The sequence below is a fragment of the Corvus moneduloides genome, chromosome 31, assembly GCF_009650955.1.
Source record: "Corvus moneduloides isolate bCorMon1 chromosome 31, bCorMon1.pri, whole genome shotgun sequence".
Taxonomy (NCBI): domain Eukaryota; kingdom Metazoa; phylum Chordata; class Aves; order Passeriformes; family Corvidae; genus Corvus; species Corvus moneduloides.
Window position 1 is genome coordinate 822,010 of NC_045506.1, and position 21,122 is coordinate 843,131.

The 21,122-nt window shown below is 57.5% G+C and overlaps 3 protein-coding genes across 3 annotated transcripts in view; all 3 read left to right on the plus strand.

Moving 5' to 3' along the window:
- Nucleotides 1-15,708, plus strand: part of LOC116436924 (zinc finger protein 70-like) — a 49,428-nt gene extending 33,720 nt beyond the window's left edge. Inside the window, exon 2 of the mRNA XM_032094378.1 lies at nucleotides 14,594-15,708. Within this exon, the coding sequence (XP_031950269.1) occupies nucleotides 14,594-15,112 (519 nt within the window). The 3' untranslated portion in view covers nucleotides 15,113-15,708. The remainder of the gene's footprint in view (nucleotides 1-14,593) is intronic.
- LOC116436931 (zinc finger protein 79-like) overlaps nucleotides 1-21,122 on the plus strand; it is a 509,410-nt gene that overhangs the window by 328,374 nt on the left and 159,914 nt on the right. The gene's annotated exons all lie outside the window — the stretch shown is intronic.
- The window catches only part of LOC116436944 (zinc finger protein 850-like), a 43,768-nt gene continuing 32,441 nt past the window's right edge, over nucleotides 9,796-21,122 (plus strand). Inside the window, 3 exon segments of the mRNA XM_032094400.1 lie at nucleotides 9,796-12,019; nucleotides 13,462-14,296; nucleotides 18,116-19,491. Of these exon segments, the coding sequence (XP_031950291.1) occupies nucleotides 18,143-19,491 (1,349 nt within the window). The 5' untranslated portion in view covers nucleotides 9,796-12,019; nucleotides 13,462-14,296; nucleotides 18,116-18,142.

The following is a 21,122-nucleotide window of genomic DNA, read 5'->3' on the forward strand; positions in this document are numbered from 1 at the left end:
TTTTGGCTGATGAGGCAAAAAGACCCATTCTAGGATATGCAAAGGATCAGGCCATTGTGCATTCCACTGGCCAATGATACTTGTAGGATGGAGGTCTGGAATAGTAATGAAAACAGTGATAGCAATGGAGGGATCCACTCGATAAACCTGACGATTGGAAATAGCCCGTTGGACCTCCTGCAGCACTTGTTGCGCTTCCAGAGTCAGCTCCCGAGGTGAATTCAGATCGGGATCCCCTTTTAATGTGTTAAAAAGTGGGGAAAGTTGCTTTGCAGTTAGACCTAAATAAGGCCGTAACCAGTTGATGACACCCAACAGCTTCTGAGCATCATTCAAGGTTTTAATCAAATCCGGGAATTGCACCTCTTGGCGTTGGATAGTTTGGTCCAAAACTTTTACTCCTAAATATTTCCAAGGAGGATGCTGTTGAACTTTCTCTGGAGCTACCTCTAATCCGTAGGCATGCAGAGCAGCGAGCAGCTGAGGCTGTATTCTCAGCAGCTCGTCCCGTGTGGACGCTGCCACCAGGATATCATCCACGTAGTGGTAGCAGCGTGCATCAGGAAACTGCTTGCGAACTCCAGATAAAGCTTGAGCGATATACCACTGACAGATAATTGGGCTGTTCCTCATCCCTTGAGGGAGGACCTTCCATTGGTATCTCTTAGCAGGTTCAGCATTGTTAATGGCAGGCACAGTAAAGGCAAATTTTGGTTTGTCATTAGGATGCAAAGGAATTGTGAAAAAGCAATCCTTCAAATCAATGATCAGGATGTCCCACCCCATAGGAATCATGGTAGGAGAGGGCATGCCAGGCTGCAATGCCCCCATACCTTCCATTACTGCATTAACTTTCCGGAGGTCCTGCAATAATCTCCATTTCCCTGATTTCTTCTTAATCACGAAAACAGGAGTGTTCCAGGGGCTAGTAGATTCAAGGTGCCCCTGTTGTAACTGTTCCTGAACCAGCTGATGAAGGGCATCTAACTTCTCTTTTGGTAGGGACCACTGCAGCTCAAAGATTGGTGTGTCGGTCAGCCACTGCAAAGGCAGAGTAGGATACTGTGTGCCTTTACACACAGTGACCCCTGCTAAAAATTTGTCCCAATCCATACCCCCCAAGCTGCCAACACGTCCCGCCCCCAAAGGTTAAGGGAAGTGGTAGCAACATAAGGCCGAATTGTAGCTGTGTGCCCCTCTGAGTCCTTCACCACCACAGGCCGTTTGCTTAAATAGCTCTGTGTGGTTCCTCCTAATCCTGCGATGGCCGATCCCACTGCGGGTAAAGGCCATGAGGGAGGCCATGCAGAGAAGGAGATGACAGTTACATCAGCACCCGTATCAATCAAACCTCGAAGCTGAGTCCGGGGAGGACGGGCGTTCGGCAGGATCAGGGTACATGTCATCTGTGGCCTTTGGTCAGAGATGTCTGCAGTCCAGAAGGCCTGCGGAAGTCCCATAGATCCACTGCCGTTATCTTTGTGAGTTTGTTGTTACATCCTGAGGACACAAGACTTAAAAGGCACTAATTTAGCAAGGCAGGTCTTTTCAGGAATAGTGACAGGGGGTTTTTGCGTGGAGACCATAGCGCAAATCTGACCTTTAAAGTCAGCATCAATAACTCCTGAGTGCACTAAGATTCCTTGAGGGGCAACGTCAGGTTTTCCCACCAGCATCGCACTGGATCCCTGGGCTAAGGGTTCATATGCATCCAAGGGAACCTTATAAATACCGCTAGAGTCTAAGACGACTGTGGCTGAGGTATGGATGTCAAAACCGTCTGATCCGTGGGTGCCGTCTGATCCCTGGGTGCCATCTCTAGGGTGGCTGGGTAGGCCTGTGCCTGTACCTGTGCCACTCTCTGGGGGAGAGACTGCATCGGAGAGCAATTCCCCCTCCTTGCACCCCGGCGGAAGTTTCCTGACAAAGGCCGACCATCGGCATGAGTCTGGGACCTACAATAGTCCGAGCAGTGCCCTGGCCTGCCACACCTCTTGCACTGGGGGATCGGTGTGTTATCTTTTTGGTTTGGCTTAGGCCGCTTCCGGTTTTTTGTGTGTTGGGGTTGCTTTGGTTCACAATCAGAAGATGCGTGAACAGGCTGCAGGAACACAGCCAAAGCAGACCTTTTCTGGCTTCCATATCCCACCTTAGAGCAGGCTTCGACCATGTCTGTTACCTCAGGATCCCCTGGTAAGGCATCTATAGTTTTTCTGCACTCCTCGTTTGCGTTATCTCTCACTAACTGCCTTAACAACAACTGTCTTAACCCATTATCGTCAGCAGCGACTTTCTCTACAAAAGAGAGGAATGACTCTGATTTCCCTTGAACTATTTCAGTATATTGCTTTCTAGGAGCAGCCATCTCCATGGTTTTCGACAGGGCCGTCATGCCGACGTGTTGAGCTTGCTGTAGGATGCTAGAGGGAAAAGGTACCCTGGAGATTGGGATCAGAGAAGGGACCAGCCCCCATAAGACCATCCGTCCCCACTGCACGTCTGGGGTCCTCAGCTGGGAGCTGCATATTCCCTAATGCAGTCCTGTCGGCCAGCTTTCTCCAGGTAGTCTCAAAAACTGCACATTGTACAGGTTGAAATAGGATTTGACCTAAGTGCCTGATATCAAATGGAGCAAGCAAATCTGTATTTATCACCCTTATTATCTGCATAACCTCAGCAGAACCAAGCCCATGTTGTGCAACCTTGGATTGCAGATCCTGTTCAACCTTCCAAGCAATTACCTCGTGCTTGTCATGCTCCCCGAACTTGGGAGAGCCTTATACACTGGGAAAGCTTGGATCTCCCCTTTTGGGGAGTCACTACCATCCTGAACTACTGGCACAGCCTCAGGATGCAGTGTAACAGCTTCCCGATTACTCTCAGGATCCTCAAATCTGTTTGGCATTCCCAGTGTTTCCAATAAATTCCAATCGCCCTCCTCCAGAGCCTGCATCTTAAGTGACTCCCAGAAACGATTGTAGTGGGTCGGACGCACTGTCACAGTGCAGTCTGGGAAGGTCCAGGGGCAAGATTGGAGCAGCCTTTTCCTTCGCTGCTCGGCTACAGCGGCTTTACGCCCCAGGGCCGGAACCTCCTCTGCCTCACTGCCTGACGATGAATCGTCGGGTATGAGCAGCTTTGAGGTGCCGTGAACGAACAGAGGTGGGTGGGGGGAAATCGCCTGACCAGAAGAGGAACCAACAGCAGAGGCTGGAGTCAGCTGTGCAGAGGGCTCCACCACAGCTGCTTTCGGGGATGCAATCTCGGGCGGTTTCGGCCGATCCGGCGCTGGGGCTGCTGCGGCCATCTCCTGTGCTGCGGTCACGCCCGGAGCCACTGCTGGCTGGGGCACGGCCTCCGCGACCACCGCTTCTTTCACTGGTCTCGGCTCCACTGGCAGCTCGGGCGCTGGCACAGTGCCGGTCGCTGACACCACGACCGCCACCGCCGCCACTGTTCCGGGTTCGGATCTTCTGCAGTAGTCACTTCCGGCACTGCTGCTTCCAAGTTCTCTGCATCTCTCACGGGTGGCGCGGGCCCAGTGAGCCCCGTGTGGTGGGGCATCTCCAGCAGCTGCAACAGCTGCTTTTGCAAGCTGAGCAGCTCCGCCAGCTGCCATGATACATTTGGCAGCTCTGTCAACAAAGGCAGATGCCATATTAAAAGGTCGACTGCTTGGTTCTGAGCTTGTGCAGAGCAGTCCGTCACTACAGAGGGCAGTGGGCCACATCCGGCATTCTCGGTGTAGCAGGCGCATGCGCAGCGCTGTCTGGCGCTACGCCAGCCAAAGGTGTCCATCCAGGCATTCTCAGCATAGCAGACGCCTGCACAGACAGGCTAGGAGCCGCCATGGGGGTCCAGGATGCAAGCCCACTGAAACGTGGCACTGAAAAAGCAGCGACCGCCACTGAGCTGAAAGGTGGGGCAGGCTGTACACCATCTCACTGCCCACACACCCCCACCAGTTGCTCTGCCAGTGTGGGGTCCTCGGGGGGCATGGGGTCCTGCAGCAGCACATGACGACCCGGTGCAGGCTCTGGGGCATTTGCCGCCCATGGAGCCAGGAGGGATTTTTCAGACTGGCCACCACACACACCTAGAGCCAGGTCAGTGGGGTCTCCTTCGGATATCTCTGTCACTTGCCAACGAAAAGGGCGAGCCAGCTCTGCTGCCACATTTGAACTCTATCAGCAGATTAAACAAACCCCACCACGTGCGTAGTAATTCTAGCACCAGCGGGTCCCCAGATGGGAACTCGTGCCAGAGTGCAGAGCCGAGTTCCTGCCACAGCCCGAAATCCAGGGCAGTGTCTCTGTTCGGGGAGATGCCATGTAGGGCAGCTTAGTCTAATAATTCACAGAGTGAGGTCTCAGAAATGGAGGTGTTCATTAAACCGAAAACACCTCTCCAGACTGATAACACAGGGTCAGTTTTTAAGCTGCTGTTCACCATTCTCTCAGTCCCGTCAGACATCCTGGTCTGGGGGCATGGGGGGAACAGCGTACCTCTAGAGAAATGCAGCTTGGCTCAAAGTGTGCAGGACACGTTGGGGTTCACCAAATGTTGCGGTATCCCGCAGTGGTAGGGAAGAAAAGAGAGATCCAACAGGCAGGAATTGTGCAGCAAGATTGATTTATTTATTATTTTACAAACTCTTTTATAGACTTTTTTCTTCATAGTCTAATTGGTCAAAGGATCAGCCACTCCCTGGGGTGATTGGCTAGAATCCTAAAACATCCATTGTCAAAATATTTTTCTACTGTACCATAAACAAAGCTTTGCAAGGTCACAGGTGTTCATAGCTTATAGAACTCTATGAATATCTTCCATGAGAGAGAAAAAGAAGCAAGAAAAATTCTTGCTAGCAGCATATTTGTATCCACACTTGTGGGGTTTCTCCCTGGCCTGAGCCTTCTCCACCATCTCCAAGCTCCGGCCAGATCTTCTGCCGCCTTCCCGGAACAGGGTGGATCTTTCCTCCTTGCAGATCCCTGGGCTGGGTTTGCAGCTCCTCCTCACGCAGGATCGCCGGGGCTTTTCCTCCCAGTTGGATTCCTGTGCTGTGGAGCTGCTCAAAACGGCCTCTTCTGTGAGGTTCTGCTGAGGGGATTTGTCCTCCCTGGTCTCCATCTGCAGCTCAGTGCCTGGGGGAGGAAGGACAAGGAGAGGATGGGATTTGCCTCCATGCCACAGGGAATGGGAAGGAGATCCCCCAGTCCATCCCCGGCAGGACGGTGTCGGCAGCGGGGTTGTCCTGCAGCCGGGGTGATGCTGGGTTGGGAGATGGAGCAGAAGAGAAGGGGAAAGGGGCAGTGACTTCCTCCTCACCTGCCTGGGTGTCCTGGGACATCTTCCTCTTCTTCACAGACTCTTCCTCCATCTGGCCAAGGCTTGGGAATGATAAATCCTGGTTTCAGGGGAAAAACAATTGGTTAGTGCCTTGGGTTGGGGGTTCCTCCTGCCCAAGTCCATCTCTAGAAGTCATCAGGCATTTTGGATTCATTAAAACCTCCAAGATATTAAGATCCAGACCCAAAAAACTCAAACACAAAGACACAGCCCCAAAACTCCCAAAACCTCAATATTCAGGAAAAACTCCTATGAAGTAGGAAAATTCTGCCCCCCAAAAACCAAACCACCAACATTTAGACAAATAAACTTCAGAAACACCAAGATTTTCTCCCTCACCCCAGAAAATTAGAAAATATCAAGATTCAGCCCAAAAGATCCAGATTCAAATGGAGAACTCCACAATTCCGCAAAAAAACCCTCCCGGGAGTTCCCTCTGTCTGGGCTTCTGGGGGTCCCGCATGTTTTTGGGGCTTTCCCTATCCAGGGTTCCTGCATCTCTGGATTACCGAGGGTCCCATGAATCACAGGGGTCTCCCCTTTCCGGGCTCCCCACTTCAGTGTCCAGGGGGTTCCCCTGCTCTCCAGCCTCCCCCTCCCTTCAGGCTGCCGGGGGTGCCCCAGCTCTGGGATTGCCCCTCTCTGCTCTTCCCACTCCGTGGGTCTCGGGCTTCCCCCAAACCTGGCTCTCCCAGGGGGTCCCCAAAACCGGTGTCCCCCTCACACCGTGCCACCACCAGGAGAGACCCTGACCCAGGGAGACCAACCCACACGTGGGGGGAGACCCCACATCCCCCCACCCATGGCCGGGGCTCTGCCGTGAGCCGCCAGCGGGAACCCCCCAAAAAACCCTCCCAGGGACTGCCCAAGGTATTTGGGGCAAGCTTCCCCTCCCTGATCCCCTGCGGAATGCGGGGGGGGGCGATGCTCCCAGGGTGGGAGGGCTGCAGATACGGGGAGCGCTGGACGCATGTGCTGCCTCCTCTTCCTCCTCCTGTTCCTGCTCCCACTCCTCCTCTATCTCTCCTCTTCCTCCCACTCCTCCTGCACTTCCTCCTTCTCCTCCTTCCATCCCTTCTCCCCCTCCTCCTTCATCCCTGCTCCTCCACCCCTGATCCTCCTCCCCCCAGGCCCAGCGCCCACCCTTGGCCCCCTCTCCCCAAACCCATCGCATCCCGTGGGAGGAGCAGGGATGGAGCTGGGGCCGGTCGGGCTGGGGCAGCGCTGGGCTCTTGGCTGCTCCCAGCCGCTGTGGGGGAAGCCAGGAAGGGGAAAAGAGGGAAGATTGTTGTGTGGAGAAAAAAGTTTCAGGTTTGTGGCCCCTCTCAGTGGGGACTTGGACCCCTTTGATCTCACCTCAGAAACCTGGAGATTCTGGAGGGGGAATGCAAAGATGGGTGGGAGATCCCAAGGGATTTTGGGAACAGGGTGAGGGGTTGTGGGAGCCACTTCCTGGGGGGGGAGTCAGGCTGGAGACCCCTGGGCTGGACTCCTGGTCTGGGCATTCCAGCTCCCATTTTCTGCTCTCTTCCTCCCTTTTTCCCACCTCTCTCAGTATTTTCCCGTTGTCCCCATCACACCCCTGAGACACTCATGTTTACCTGAGTCCTGCTAGCCCCCGGACACGTGAGCTCCCAGCACCGCCAGTACCACCAGTACGGCCCCAGCTGCCAGCACACGCCCCATGGCCAGTGCCGGGCAAGTGCCGCCAGCCCCAAAGCAGCCGTGCTGTGCCGTGGAGGGGTCCCCGCGGCCCTGCCCCATGCAGCACTGGGAGCACCAGTCCGGACCAGTGCGGAGCACGGGTGGGCGGCATCAGAACCCACGGAAGTGGGTCCCCCACATGCCATTTAGACCCCCCCCAACTGCTGGAAAGCATCAGGATCCTCCCAAAAAAGGAGTCACCTCCGCCCCCCAAAATGACCACAAAATCTCCCAAAACCGTTTATAACCCCCCAAAACTGGTGGAAAGCTGCAGGATCTACCCTAAAATGGGCTCCCCATGTCCTTTCCTGTGGGGCCACACTCCAAATGCAAAAGCCAGGTGTGTCCCCCCTTCCAGTAACACATCCCTCAGGACTGGAGGGTGCCCCAAAACCTCCTCAGGAACCGGATCCCCCAAACCTCTTCATCCCAACATGTGTCTGTGTCATTCCAGACCCCATCCCAGCCATCCTCCCTCTCCCAAATACAGCCCCGTTCTTACGGGGGCAGAGCTGCTTCTGGGGGCATCAGTGAGTGCAGGGGATCCTTTATCCCCCTCGTGCCGCTCCAAGCTGCCGAGGGCAAAGCCCTGGTTTCTAGGGCTGTCTCCCTCCCCAAATTTGTAGGGTGTAATACCCAAGTGCGGCAACCCCGTGCCGTGTGGCAGCAGCCGTTGTCAGGACACGGCCCCGGGAGCTGCGTTAATGCCCGGCCGTGCCCGGGAGCGACTGAGGGGAGGGGAGTTCATAAGGACCCCCCCGCGCCTCTCGCTGCGCATAAAAAGGTTTTTAATGTATGGGAGCGATTTTCCACGGTTTCTGGGCTCCATGGGGCCGAGGCGGCGGCAGCGGGACCCGCGGGGCCCGGCCCGTGGGGGCGGCCGGGGGTAAAAAGTGCGCGGCGACCCCAGCGCGGTGCCCGAGGGCTGAACGGAGCTGGTCGGGAACAACCCCCGGAACCCCCCCGGTGCCCGAGGGCTGAGCGGAGCTGGTCGGGAACAACTCCCGGAACCCCCCGGTGCCCGAGGGCTGAGCGGAGCTGCTCGGGAACACCCCACCCCGCTCGTCTCCGCCGCTCCAAGCCGCTTTCCCGGCTCCGGCTGCCGCCGCCGCCCGGCCCCGGCGCGGTCCCGCGGGGTCGCCGCTCGAGGCGCAGCTGGAGGGGCTCGATCCGGGCCGCGCCCCGCCCGTCCCTCGCTGCGGCTCCTTCAGTGACGCGGGGCGGCCGAGAGCCCTCGGGCCGGCTCCAGAAGCCCCAACTCCCCCCGTCTGCGGCTCTTTCGGTGACACGGGGTAGCCGAGAGCCCCCGCTGCTGCCCCGACGGTCCCTCGGTGCGGCTCTTTCAGTCACGGGCAGCGGCCACTCCCGGTGCGGGTTTCTTTTCTCATTTTTTTTATTCTGTTCTCTAGAGTTTATTTTATTCCCACCTCCCATCCCACGCCCCTCCGGTGCGGCTCCTTCCCCGCCGCCGCTGCTCTCCGCTCTCTCGGTGCAGCTCTTCAGTGACACGGGCCGGCGGGGACTCCTCGGGCGCCTCTTCCGAGCCCAGGCAGTGCCCATCCCGCCCCGCAGCTCTTCTACCACCGCCCCGCCAGTCCCTCGGGGCAGCTCTTTTACTGACACGGGGCCGCGGAGAGCCCGGGTTGCGGCTCTTTTATTGCATTTTAATCTATTCTCAATGTTTTATTCCATTCACACCTGCCACCCCCTCGGCGCTGCCCTTCTGGCCACATCCGACAGCGCCCGTCCCGCCGTGCGGCTCTTCAGTGACACCGGGCGCCGCGGACATCCCGGTGCAGTTTTTTATTCTATTTTACTCCGTTCTCTGGATTTTCTTCTATTCACCCCCCACTCGTCCCTCGGTGCAGCTCCTTCAGACGCGGGCGGCTCAGAGCCCTCGGTGCGGCTCTTTTAACACCGTCTTGCCTCTGGTGCAGCTTCTCTCGCCCCCTCAGACCGCCGTCTCACGGGGCCACTCCAACAGGGCTCCGCCCGCCGCCGCTCCCGGAGGCCTCCCCCCTGCTCCCCGGGGATCGGACACTGCAGGCAGTTCTTTCTCCTTCTCCTTCTCCTTCTCCTTCTCCTTCTCCTTCTCCTTCTCCTTCTCCTTCTCCTTCTCCTTCTCCTTTTTCTTCTCCTTCTTCTTTTTCTTCTTCTCCTTCTTCTCCTTCTTCTCCTTCTCCTTCTTCTTCATCTTCATCTTCTTCTTTGTCTTCTTCTTCTTCGTCTTCGTCTTCATCTTCTTCTTCGTCTTCTTCCTCTTCTTCCTCCTGCGGGGATTCAGCCCCCGCCGCCGCCCGGCTCCTTCTGCCGCTCCTGCCCGGCACGAAGCGGCGGTGCCGCTGACGGGGCCGGAGCGCGGCTGCCCCGCGACTGCCCCGCGCCTCAGGGCCGGGCCGGGGAGTGACCGCACGGCTGGGGAGGGACCCCCGCTGGCCAGGGCAGGGATTGACCCCACGTGGAGCTCAGCTGTCATCCTGAAATGAAGGAATCGAACGTGGGTGCTGGCACTTCTGTAACCTCAAGCTGTTACTCGATACTCGACACTTTAGTTCTGGCAACAGGAAGCCCTTCAGCAGCAATGTCTCTCCCAGCCACTGGTTTCTGGCTCACACCCAGCTCGGAGCTTGGACAAGAAACCCAAAGTCCCAGAAGAAAATGCTCTGCCGTCACTTTTTTTTCATAGTTATATTTTATTTTATACGTGTCTGTGATGACGTATTTAAGAAGGAAATCAAAGCCATGCACAGCTCTCCCGTGGGGTGGCGAGTCGCCGTGGCCAGGGCCATCCCGGCTCCACAAGCGGCCACGTGGCTACTGCCATCTCAGCATGGCCAGCGGCAAGCTTTGCCTGCTTGGCCACCTCTAGCCAGCTGTGCTGTGGGCAGAAGGGCAGGGGCAGCGGCAGTGGCTTCTTTTTTGTGCCCCGCTTGAAGAAAGACATTGAATGGCGCCGGTGCTGCGGTGGCCGGCACCGGACGCGCAGTGGCGGGGGGAGGGGGCTACGTGGCCAACAGCGGAGGCATGGCGAGCGATTCCCCAACGCAGAATTCGGACGAAATCGGCCTCTCGGCGCTGTGAAGTCCTGCAGAAGTCTTTGAACTGGTGGAATTTGTTGGTAATGGTACTTACGAGCAGCAGTTTTTTCCTTCTTCGAGAAAGAGGAGGAAGTGAGGACACGTGGTGGAAGACAGTGTGGCGGCACCAAGGTCAGTGGAAAGAAAGAGGGGCAGGAGGTGCTCCAAGTGTCAGAGTCGAGATCTCTCTGCAAGCCGTGGTGAGGACTGGGATAAAACAAACTGTCTCCCTATAATTCATGAAGTCCATGGGGGGATGCAGAGATCCTCTTGCAGCCCATGTGCAGAACAGGTGCTTGCACCAGAGCAGGTGGATGCCGGAGGAAGCTGTAATCCAGTGGGAGACCCGAACAGAGAGAGAGGGCCTTTTCTTCCAGAGACAGAGGAAGAGGGCCCTTGTTCCAGTCTAGAGCAGCTTATCCTTAAAGACTACACCCCATGGACTAAAATGATCCACACTATGCAGTTTTGGGAAGACTGTTTTGCCTGTGGGAGAGACTCACGTTACAGCAGGTCGGGCAGGACTGCTACTCGTGAAATTAGAACCACGCTGGAGAAGTTCATTAAGAACTGTCTCCCGTGGGAAGACCCCACAGCACAGCAGAAGAAAGAGACTCCCCTCCCTAAGCAAACTGAAGAAAGATTTCGGGTGAGGAACTGACCAAAACCCCCACGCCCTGTTTCCCTGCACTGTTGGTGGGAAGGAGGGAGGGGTTGAGGGGAAAAAAAGTGTTTTAAAGGCTTATTTTATTCCTCATTATCCTTCTCTGACTGCTAATAATAAATTTACTTTATCCCTTTAAGTTTGAGCCTGTTTAGCCCTTAGAGTGTTTTTTCTTAATCCTTATCTCAACCCATAAGCCCTTCGTTTTTTTCCCCTTCTCTGCTCAGCTGTATCAGAGGACAACAAGTGAATGGTTTTTCGTGGGTGCCTGGTGTGTGGCCAGTGTCAAACCACAACACCAAGGAGATCGATGGAAGTAATGAGGAATTTTTGAACTCTTTCCGCTGCTGTTTCCAGAAGGTCCCGGCCGGGTCCTGCCGGGAGGAGCCGGGGGCGGGGAGGGGCCTCAGGGCTTAACTGGGGGGAAAAGTTGAATTGGGGCAAGGAAACTTTAATGGTGGGGAGAAAATGTGAACGGAGGGGATTTGAATGGGAGGGGATGATTTGAACTGGGCAGAGAAAATGAAGTGGGGGAGGAGCCCCCCAGCCCTCGGCTGTGCCCCGAAGGTGCTGCCAGCGGTTCCCCTGCTCCCACCCCCCGGGCTGGGGGCGCGGAGCTGCCGCTGCTCCCTGGGAATGCCACGGGATAAAAACTCCACTCAAGCTTTTATGTTCCCAGTCATTCCCAATAAGATCCCAGTTGCCCCCAACATGGTCCCAGTTGTTCCCAGTCATGCCCTGTATGGTTCCTTTCACTCTCAGTCCCTCCCAGTAGAGTAAGGTAGGGCCCCAGTCACTTTCAGTATGAACCCAGTCACTCCCAGTCAGTCCCTCTATGATGCCTTTTGCCCCCATCATGGTCCCAGTTGCTCCCAGCATGATCCCAGTAACTCGCAGATACTCCCGGTACTATGCCAGTCACTCCATGTGTGACCCTGTCAGTCCCAGCATGATCCCAGTATGACCCCAGCATGGGCCCAGCTGCTCCCTTGTTGCCCCAGTTCTGGTCCCAGTGGGTTCTAGTTCCAGTTTGTCCCAGTCCATCCCAGTCTGTCACATTCTGTCCTGGTCCCTTCCCAGCAGCTGCTGCCATTTCCCGGATCCTGCCCCCTCCAACCTCCGGAGCTGCCGCTGGACATCCCCCCAGGATGCTGACGGGGGTCAGGGGCTTCGTGCTGGACTTTGTTTTCCTAGGCTGGGGCTCAGCCTCCACCTGTGGGAGAAGGTGAGGGGGGGGTCTCTGGGGGGCCATGTCCTCTTGGAGCCTGTGAGCCCCTCTCAGGCCTCCCCCAACCCCGGGGTCACTTCTTTCCCCCGGAGCTCCTGACCCAGCTCGTGCTCCCCCCTGGGAGGGGACTTTGGGCTTTTTCCTTGGGCCCCCCTGGAATCCCCATTCCTCTGCACTGGGACCCCCCTGCATCTCCTTCCCCAGCTCCGGGACCCCCCTGCACCCCCTGACCCTGCACCAACACCCCCCTGCACCCCCTTTCCAGGTATCCATCTCTCCCAGCCCCTGGATCCCCCTTTTCCCTGACCCCGGGGACCCCCGGACCCCCATTCGCGGCCATCCCAGGGCACCTCAGCCCCAGGCCTCCCTTTGCTGGGAAACCCGAACTGGGCACGGGGCTCTGCAGCCGCTCTGGGATTTGTGATCACCCAAAGGGAGAGGAGAGGAGAGAGAGGAGAGGAGAGGAGAGGAGAGGAGAGGAGAGGAGAGGAGAGGAGAGGAGAGGAGAGGAGAGGAGAGGAGAGGAGAGGAGAGGAGAGGAGAGGAGAGGAGAGGAGAGGAGAGGAGAGGAGAGGAGAGGAGAGGAGAGGAGAGGAGAGGAGAGGAGAGGAGAGGAGAGGAGAGGAGAGGAGAGGAGAGGAGAGGGAGAAGGAGATTCAGAATCAGGGATTGGACTCACAGCACCCAGTTCCGCTCTGCTGGGGTTGGGGACTGCAGGAAAAATTGGATCTGCTGCTCCCGGAGCTTTCCCCGCTTTGGGCCAAACCCAGCGGGTTCCAGGCAGAGTTTGGCCGCAGGGCCCAGGAGTTCAGCCCAGCCTGGCACAGGGGTCCTGCAGGGCGTGGGTGTGGAGGGTCCCAGGGGGGTCCAGGGGGATTCAGGGGGGTCCCAGGAGGGGATCCAGGTGAATTCCCTGCTTCCAGTGAGGGATCTGTATTTTAAGAGAGGTGGTTGATGGTGCTGTAAAGGAGCAAACTGCAGAAGAAGTCACAGAGAAGTCATTTAAGCAGGGACTACCCGTGGTTAATTCCTAAAACCAAAATAAGTCAGTATTTATTTTGAGGGAAAATGATTTCTAATGGCATTTTGAGGGTCAACAGGATAAATACACAGAAATAAATACAAAGAAAATACAGAGAGGTGAGACAGGAGTGGAGCTCTCTGGACTGATCCTGGGCAGAGCCCGGGAAGACCCTGCATGAATTTGGCTGCCTGAATGCAGCTCTTGCCCGGGCCCCAGGGGTGGCCCCCTCTGCGTGTCTCTCCCAGCACCACAGGGATGCTCCTGCCCCTTCCCTGGTGCCCCAGGGTCCTTCTGGGGCCACCCACACACCTCCCTGGGCCTCTGGAGGCCCCGTGGCACGGTGCAGACAGGGATGGAATCAAAGCTTCCTTGGAAGATGGAGGCAGGAGAATATTGCCCACGATCTTCTTTCCAGCTGCCCTCCACACTCCTGCAAATCCTGCTGGGACACTCAGGCTCTCCATTCTGGGGCTCTGCAGCTCCCGTGCAAACCCATCCATCACTGTGTCCCCTCTCGCATGGATATCAAGGAAATGACACAGCAATGTCCAGAAAACCTGAACTTGATTAACTTGACTGCTCTAAAAATCTGCAGCTGGGGGGTAATTGGAAGACTACGGGGTGAGAACCTTATGCCTCCAAAAAGGGTCAAGAGTTTGGAACTGGAACACTCAGGGAAACTTCAGCTTCTGGGGGAAAAGGTGGCTGGGAGCTCTGTGGCTGAGGATGGGGGGCTTCACTAACAATGGGAAAGGAGGGGAGAAGGGGTAAAAGGGGAGGTTTAGGAGCCCTAAACGTGGCGTGAGGGGGGTGGGTCATCCCCAAACTGAGCCGAGGGGAGCAGGGATTTGGGAGGACTATGGGAAAGGGGTGGGAGAGGGGGGATAAAAGGAGGGGGGACAGTGGGAAAGTGTCCCCACCACTTGAATCCCTGGAGCGATTCTTTGGGGCTTGCGGGGGAGGGGGGATGGATCCGCACTGGAGGGGTCCCCAAGCCCCCTGCCCATCCCTGGGGGGCTCATGGGGGATTCCCCCACCCAACACCCAGTGCTGCAGGGGGCGGGGGGGGGGGGTAAGAAATAAGGGACCGGGTGGGCACAGAGGAGGAGCGGGGGGAGGAAGAGGAAGAAGAGAAGAGGAGGAGCAGCAGGAAGAGGAGGAGCAGGACGAGGAGCCGAAGGAGACGCACGACGTTCGCTGCCCGCTCTCCGCCGCAGCCTCGGGAGCATCGTCTCCCCTACATCCCGCAGGTGAGCGGGGAGGGGAAGTTCGCCCCAAATATATCAGGTGGTCCCTGAGCGGTGCCCAGAGAGGGGAGAACCCCGGGATCCGCGGGACCCCCATCAGCCCAGAGGAAGGGAGACCCCCAGAACCCCAAAGTGGAGAGACCAAAGAGGGGGAAATCCTGGGATGGGTTTTCTGGGCTGAGTCGTGGTCGTTTGGAGATCTTTACAGACACAAAACCCCCAGTGACTTTCTGAGATGGACCTGGGCAGGAGGAACCCCCAGCCCAAGGCACTCATCCCTTGTTTCTCCCCCCAAACCAGGATTTGTCATTCCCAAGGCGTGGCCAGATGGAGGAGGAGGAAAAGCCCCGGAGATGCTGCACGAGGAGGGGCTGCAAACACAGCCCAGAGAGATGCAAGGAGGAAAGAGCCCCCCTGTGCCGGGAAGGCGGCCGGAGATCCAGGGGGAGCTCGGAGCTGGGGGAGAAGCCTCAGGGTGGGGAGAAGCCCCACAAGTGCTTGGAATGTGGGAAGAGCTTCAGCACGAGCTCCAGCCTTATCCATCCCTGCAAGATCCACAGTGGGGAACGACCCCGTGAATGTCGGGAATGTGGAAAGAGCTTCAGCCAGAGCATGGTCCTGATCGAGCACCAGGTGATCCACACAGGGGAACAGCTCTACACCTGCACGGAATGTGGGAAGAGCTTTGGGGGCAGCTCCATCCTGAGAAAGCACCGGCACACCTGCACCGGGGAGAGGCCCTGCGAGTGCCCCGAGTGCGGGAAGAGCTTCGTGCGCTGCTCCAGCTCCATCCCCCGTGGGAGGATCGGCGTTGGATGATCCCCAGTGACCCCCGTTGGGCAGAGCCCTGGTGACCCCCGTTGCGGGTGATCCCCGCTGGGTGGGGGGAAGGTATTGGACTCATCAGTTGCCAGGCAGACCCTCAGCGCCGAGTGCCCCGCACTGGACTCGGCCTCCCCGTGTCGCGCACTTCATTCCCAGTCCCTCCCAGTGCCACCACAGACCCTCTCAATCCCTTCCACTCGCTCTCAGTCCATTCCCAGGCCACTCCCAGACCTGCACCCTCTCTCCCAGTGCCTCCCACTGCATTTCCAGGCCCTCTCAGTGCTGCACCAGCCCTACACCCTCCCTCTCTCCATGCCTCACCAGCTGATCCCAGTGTCTCACAGCTCTCTCCCAGTGCCCCCCAGCATGTCCATCTCGCTGGTGCCTTTGAGCTCCCAACCTGGCCCTAGCTGCGTGCTCTGCTCCGAGATGGATTTCTACCCTTCAGACATCCAGGTGAGGTGGTTCCAGGGCCAGCAGGAGCTCTCAGGGCATGTGGTGGCCACTGACATCATCCCCTGTTGGGGTCCCTCCCCCGCCGTGTAGCCCTGGGAGAGGGGCCCTGAGGGCACAGACACGGGGCTTCCCTGTCCCTGCTCAGCCTCGTTCCCATTGGTTGGTTTGTGTTCCCTGCGCGGGCAGAAGGACCCTTGGTCCCGTGACTGGAACAGTTCCTCGGCAGAGCTCCGGCCATGCAGCTGGAGAAATAAACATCTCTGAAACAGCTATCAAGAATCTGTCTGTCCATATATATTTCCTTTCCATGGGACTCCTGGTTTGATATATGTATGTTGCAGTATCCCCACTGCAACAGTCCCCAGTGGGGACTGGACCCACCAGCTCCTGGTGCTGCTGGAAACTCCCCCTGGTGTGGGGTCACCTCCACTTGCCAGGTGGAGCATGTCAACCTGGAGCACCCCCTGAGCCAGCACTGGGGTACGGCCCGGCCCCCACAGCACCGGGGAGGGACTGGGGAGCCTGGGAGGGGGATTGCAGTGTGCTGGGTGTAACTGGGAGGGAGTTTGAGAGAGCCTGCTTTAAAATGGGAGAAATGCTTGGGGGTCTGACAGGGCTGGGAAGGGGTTTGAAGGATGTTGGGGAGGCTGGGATGGGGCTACAGGGGTCCTAATGGACACTGGGAGGGAGTTTGGGGGTGCTGGGTGTGGAGGGAGTTTGAGTGAGCCTGGAGGGGCTGGAAGAAGACTGGGGACAGAAAAACAGGGGTTGGGATGAGGTTGGTTGTGCAGGGAAGAGACCGGGAGGGGTCTTGGTGAGTCCTGGTGGGGCTGGGAAGGGACTGGGAAAGGGTTTGGGGGTCCTGAGAAGGCTGGGGAGGGACTGGGAAGAGGTTTCAGGGGGCCCTGGGTGGGCTGGAGGCGACTGGGAGGGTGCTTGGAGAGTCTCGAGGTGTCTCTGAGAGGTTTTGGGGGTTCTGACCCCTGCGGACCCCCCAGAGATGCCGCCAGACGCCGCCCGCAGCAAGATGCTGACGGGGATCGGGGACTTCGTGTTGGGCTTCGTCTTCCTGGCGCTGGGGCTCGGCTTCTACCTGAGCAAGAAGGTGAGGGGGGGTCCCGGCGTTCGTGTCCCCCCTCCCCCGGAGCTCTGTGCTCCCCCGGGGCCCCCCAGCCCGGTGTCACCCCCTTTGCTCTGCCCACAGAGCTCCTGAGCCGCCGGCGGCTGCAGCCCCTCCCCGTGGCCTCGGGCCCGGCCGGGACCCCCCGCTCCATCCCCGCGCTGATTTTGGGGGGGTCGTGTGTCCCCCCCAGCCCCGCTGTCACTCTGCCCCTGCCCGGCTGCTCCCAGTGTTCCCAATAAAACTTCCCAGTTCGCCCCGGTCCTGTTTATTGGGGGGCGGTGGGGAGGGACTTGGGGGTACCCCGCGAGGGGGGCCGAGATTTGGGGGGGGAGGGGGAGGAGAACCTGCCCCGGGATGGATCGGGAATGGGGACGTTCAGCCAATCAGAGCGCGCGGCGCTGGTGACTCACCAGTTGCCAGGCAGACCCGCAGCGCCCAGCGCTCCCCACCCGGACCCCACCTGCGCCCCCCCCTCGCCCCCAGCGCCCCCCGCCAGGGGAATTTGGGGAGGGGGCGCGTGGGGAGCTCCCAGGCCGGGCCCACAGCCCAGCCCTGCCCCAGCCCGACCTGTCCCGGGTCCATCCCGGCTCCTCCCGCGGGATGCGACCGCGTCCGGAAAAGAAGGGGCCAAGGGTGGGCGCTGGGCCCGGAGGGAGAAGGGATGGGGGGGGAGGAGGAAGAGGAGGAGGGGTGAGGAAGGAGCGGGAGAAGGGCCGGGGGGAAGAGCAGAAGGAGGCGGGATTAGGAAAGAGGAGGAGCGGGAGAAGGGAGTGGAGGAGGAGCCAGGGGAGGAGCGGGAGGAAGAAGTGGGAGAGGGGAAGAGGAGGAGCAGGAAACGGAGGAGGAACAGGAAGAAATTCTCGGTTCCGGCGTCCGTTGCGTCCGCAGCAGCTCCGGCCCTGGGATCATCGCCCTCATCCCGCATCCCGCAGGTGAGCGGGGAAGGGGAGCTCGCCCCAAATATATCGGAGAGTCCCCGGTGGGTTTTTTTTGGGGGGTGGATAGTTAGAGCCGAGAGGACTCCAAAGCTGAGCCGCAAATGCCACTTGGGCGGATAACGGGGGTCCACGACTGGTTGGGGTTTTTGCTGGGGGGAGGGAGGGGGAGATGGTTGCTGCCGGCAGAGCCCGGGCAGTGGATGGGGGGATGTGGGATCCCCAGATCATCCCTAAGCGGGATCCTGGAGAGGGGGGACTGCAGGAGCCACGGGACCCCCATCAGCCCAGGGAAGGGGAACCCACGAAACACCAAAGTGTGGCGATCAGAGAGGGGGAACTCCTGAGAGGCTTTTTTTGGCTGAATGTTGGTGGTTTGAAGAGTTTTACAGACACAAAATGCCCGGTGACTTCCTGAGATGGACCTGGGCAGGAGGAACCCCCAGCCCAACGGGCTCACCCCTCGTTTTTCCCCCAAACCAGGATTTGTCATTCCCAAGTTGTGGCTGGATGGAGGAGGAGGAAAAGCCCCGGAGATGCCGCACGAGGAGGGGCTGCAAACGCAGCCCAGAGAGATCCAAGGAGGAAAGAGCCCTCCTGTGCCGGGAAGGCGGCCGGAGATCCAGGGGGAGCTCGGAGCTGGGGGAGAAGCCTCAGGCCAGGGAGAAGCCTCAGGGTGGGGAGAAGCCCTACAAGTGCTTGGAATGTGGGAAGAGCTTCAGCCAGAGCTCCAACCTGATCCGGCACCAGGTTATCCATACTGGGGAAAAGCCCTACACCTGCTTGGAATGTGGGAAGAGCTTCAGCCAGAGCTCCCACCTGGTTCGGCACGAGGTGACCCACACTGGGGAAAAGCCCTATGAGTGTGGGGAATGTGGGAAGAGCTTCGGCTGCAACTCCGACCTCAACAAGCACCGCAAGATCCACAGTGGGAAACGACCCTACGAGTGTGGGGAGTGTGGGAAAAGCTTCAGCCAGAGCTCCAACCTTATCCGGCACCAGACAATCCACACTGGGGAACGGCCCTACAAGTGCTTGGAATGTGGGAAGAGCTTTAGACGCAACTCCAGCCTCAATGTCCACCGGCGCAGCCACACCGGCGAGAGGCCCTACGAGTGTTCTGAGTGTGGGAAGAGGTTTCAGACCACCACGAAACTCCTCCAACATCAGCCAACACACACAGAGGAGAGGCCCTTCCGCTGCGCTGATTGTGGGAAGGGCTTCAACCGCAACTCCCACCTTGTCAGCCATCGGCGCATGCACACCGGGGAAAAGCCCTACGAGTGCTTGGAGTGTGGGAAGAGCTTCAGCACGAGTTCTGACCTGATCCAGCACCAGAACATCCACACTGGGGAACGGCCCTATAAGTGTAGGGAATGTGGGAAGAGCTTCACCTGGAACTCCAACCTCAACAAGCACCTCAAGATTCACACTGGGGAACGGCCCTATGAGTGCGTGGAATGTGGGAAGAGGTTCAGGTGGAGGTCCCACCTCATCAGCCACCAGAATATCCACACCAGCAAACGTGAACGGCCCTACAAGTGTTTGGAATGTCGGAAGAGCTTCAGCAATAACTCTGACCTCATTAAGCACCAGAGGATCCACACTGGGGAACGACCCTATGAGTGTGGGGAGTGTGGGAAGAGCTTCAGCCAGAGCTCCAACCTCATCCGGCACCAGACAATCCACACCAGGGAACGGCCCTACAGGTGTTTGGAATGTGGGAAGGGCTTTAACCGCAACTCCCATCTCATCAGGCACCGGCGCATTCACACTGGGGAGAGGCCCTACGAGTGTCCCAAGTGTGGGAAGAGCTTCTCACAGAGCTCTCAGTTGACCCAACACCAACGGAGCCACCAGTAAGGGAAGCCCCGCTGTTGGGGAGGATGAAAGTTTGGTAAGAAAGTTTCACAGATATGTAGGCTTGGCAGAAAGATCTTTGAATGTAGAAACTGAGGATGAGATAGAAATGAAAGCAAGTTTTGATATAAAGTAAAAGATGTTTTGCTGAACCAGTGATCACTGAATAACTGAGACGGAAAAGGCTGGAGATGAGTTGAAAGGAGATTTTTATGATTAGGGACGAAGGTATGTGACTACAAACAAAGACATGTTTTTCACCAAGTAAATAAGTCTCAAGAAGAGCATAAGTAAATAGAAAACATGTTTTTACCAAAAAGAGAGATATGGCAGGCAAACAAGAAATGTTGATGTAGCAAGAAGAAGAAAGGTCTGAGAATTTCCCATTGTAAGCTTAAATTGTAACTTACTCTAGTGATTGGATAATAATGACTATAATATGGTCATGGTAGCAGCTATGATAGGCTATAGGCAAAGGTAAAAGTATTGTGTATGGTGCTTATTGGTTGTTATGTATTAAGATACTCAGCAAAGTATAAAATGCTTTGTAGCTTGAACAGAAGGTGGCTTCAGGTATGCCTACAGCTGTAGATGGCAGCTGTAGGGCTGGCTCTGGATACCCACTCCCTGAAATGCTGTAACTTTGCCTATGCAATAAACAGCTTTCAAGAGAGCCGCCTGAAGTCCAGACATTCTTCGTTGACACTTCTCCTATATCCCGCGAGTGCCCCGAGTGCGGGAAGAGCTTCGTGTGCTGCTCCAGCTCCATCCCCCGTGGGAGGATCGGCGTTGGATGATCCCCAGTGACCCCCGTTGGGCAGAGCCCTGGTGACCCCCGTTGCGGGTGATCCCCACTGGGTGGGGGGAAGGTGTTGGAGAGATTTCTTTGCCTTCTCCTTGTGCTGCTGGGATTTGGTTGGTAATAAACACCCTCCCTGTGCCCAGGCTGGGTCTGTTGTGCCCGTGCCGGTGTTTGCTGAGGGATCTCTCCCAGTCTTATCCCATCCCAGGAACCCTTGGTTAAATTTTCTCTCCCCTGTGCGGCTGCAGGGGGCAGGGACAGAGTGGCTTTGGTGGGTGCCTGGCATTGCTCCAGCATCGCCCCAGGCCATGGACATCCTTGGGATCCCAGTGTGCTGGTCCATTCCCCCCTCCTCCTTTCCAGGCTGCAGCGTGATCTGAGAAATGCTTGTTAGGCCTTGGCCTTGAAAACAGCACCTGGGCTCAGCTCTTTCCGAGCTTGTCAGAAATACTGTCTGCTCCCAGGAACTGCTAACGAGATCCTGCTTTCCTTATGACCAGCCCTGGAAAAGATTCCTCTTGCCTGAATGGCATAGCATTCCTGTTCTCCCACTTTCAGAGAAAGTGCTGGCCCAAACTGTGGCCGGGATGAAACATCGTTATGGCTGAAGCCCACTCTCTTGTGACCCTCTCAACAGAGGCCCAAAAGGAGGCCCTTTGAGCTCTCCTGGGCCACCGTGGGCTGTGACCAGCAATCTCCCTCTAAGGGGGCCTGTCAGAGCCAGCAAACGCTCAGGTTTGCTATGCCTGGAGCTCGCCGAACCACGACGTGTCCTGGGCCGATACCCTCAGTCCTCGAGGCCTGATCCTGTGCCCAGCAGGAGAGGAA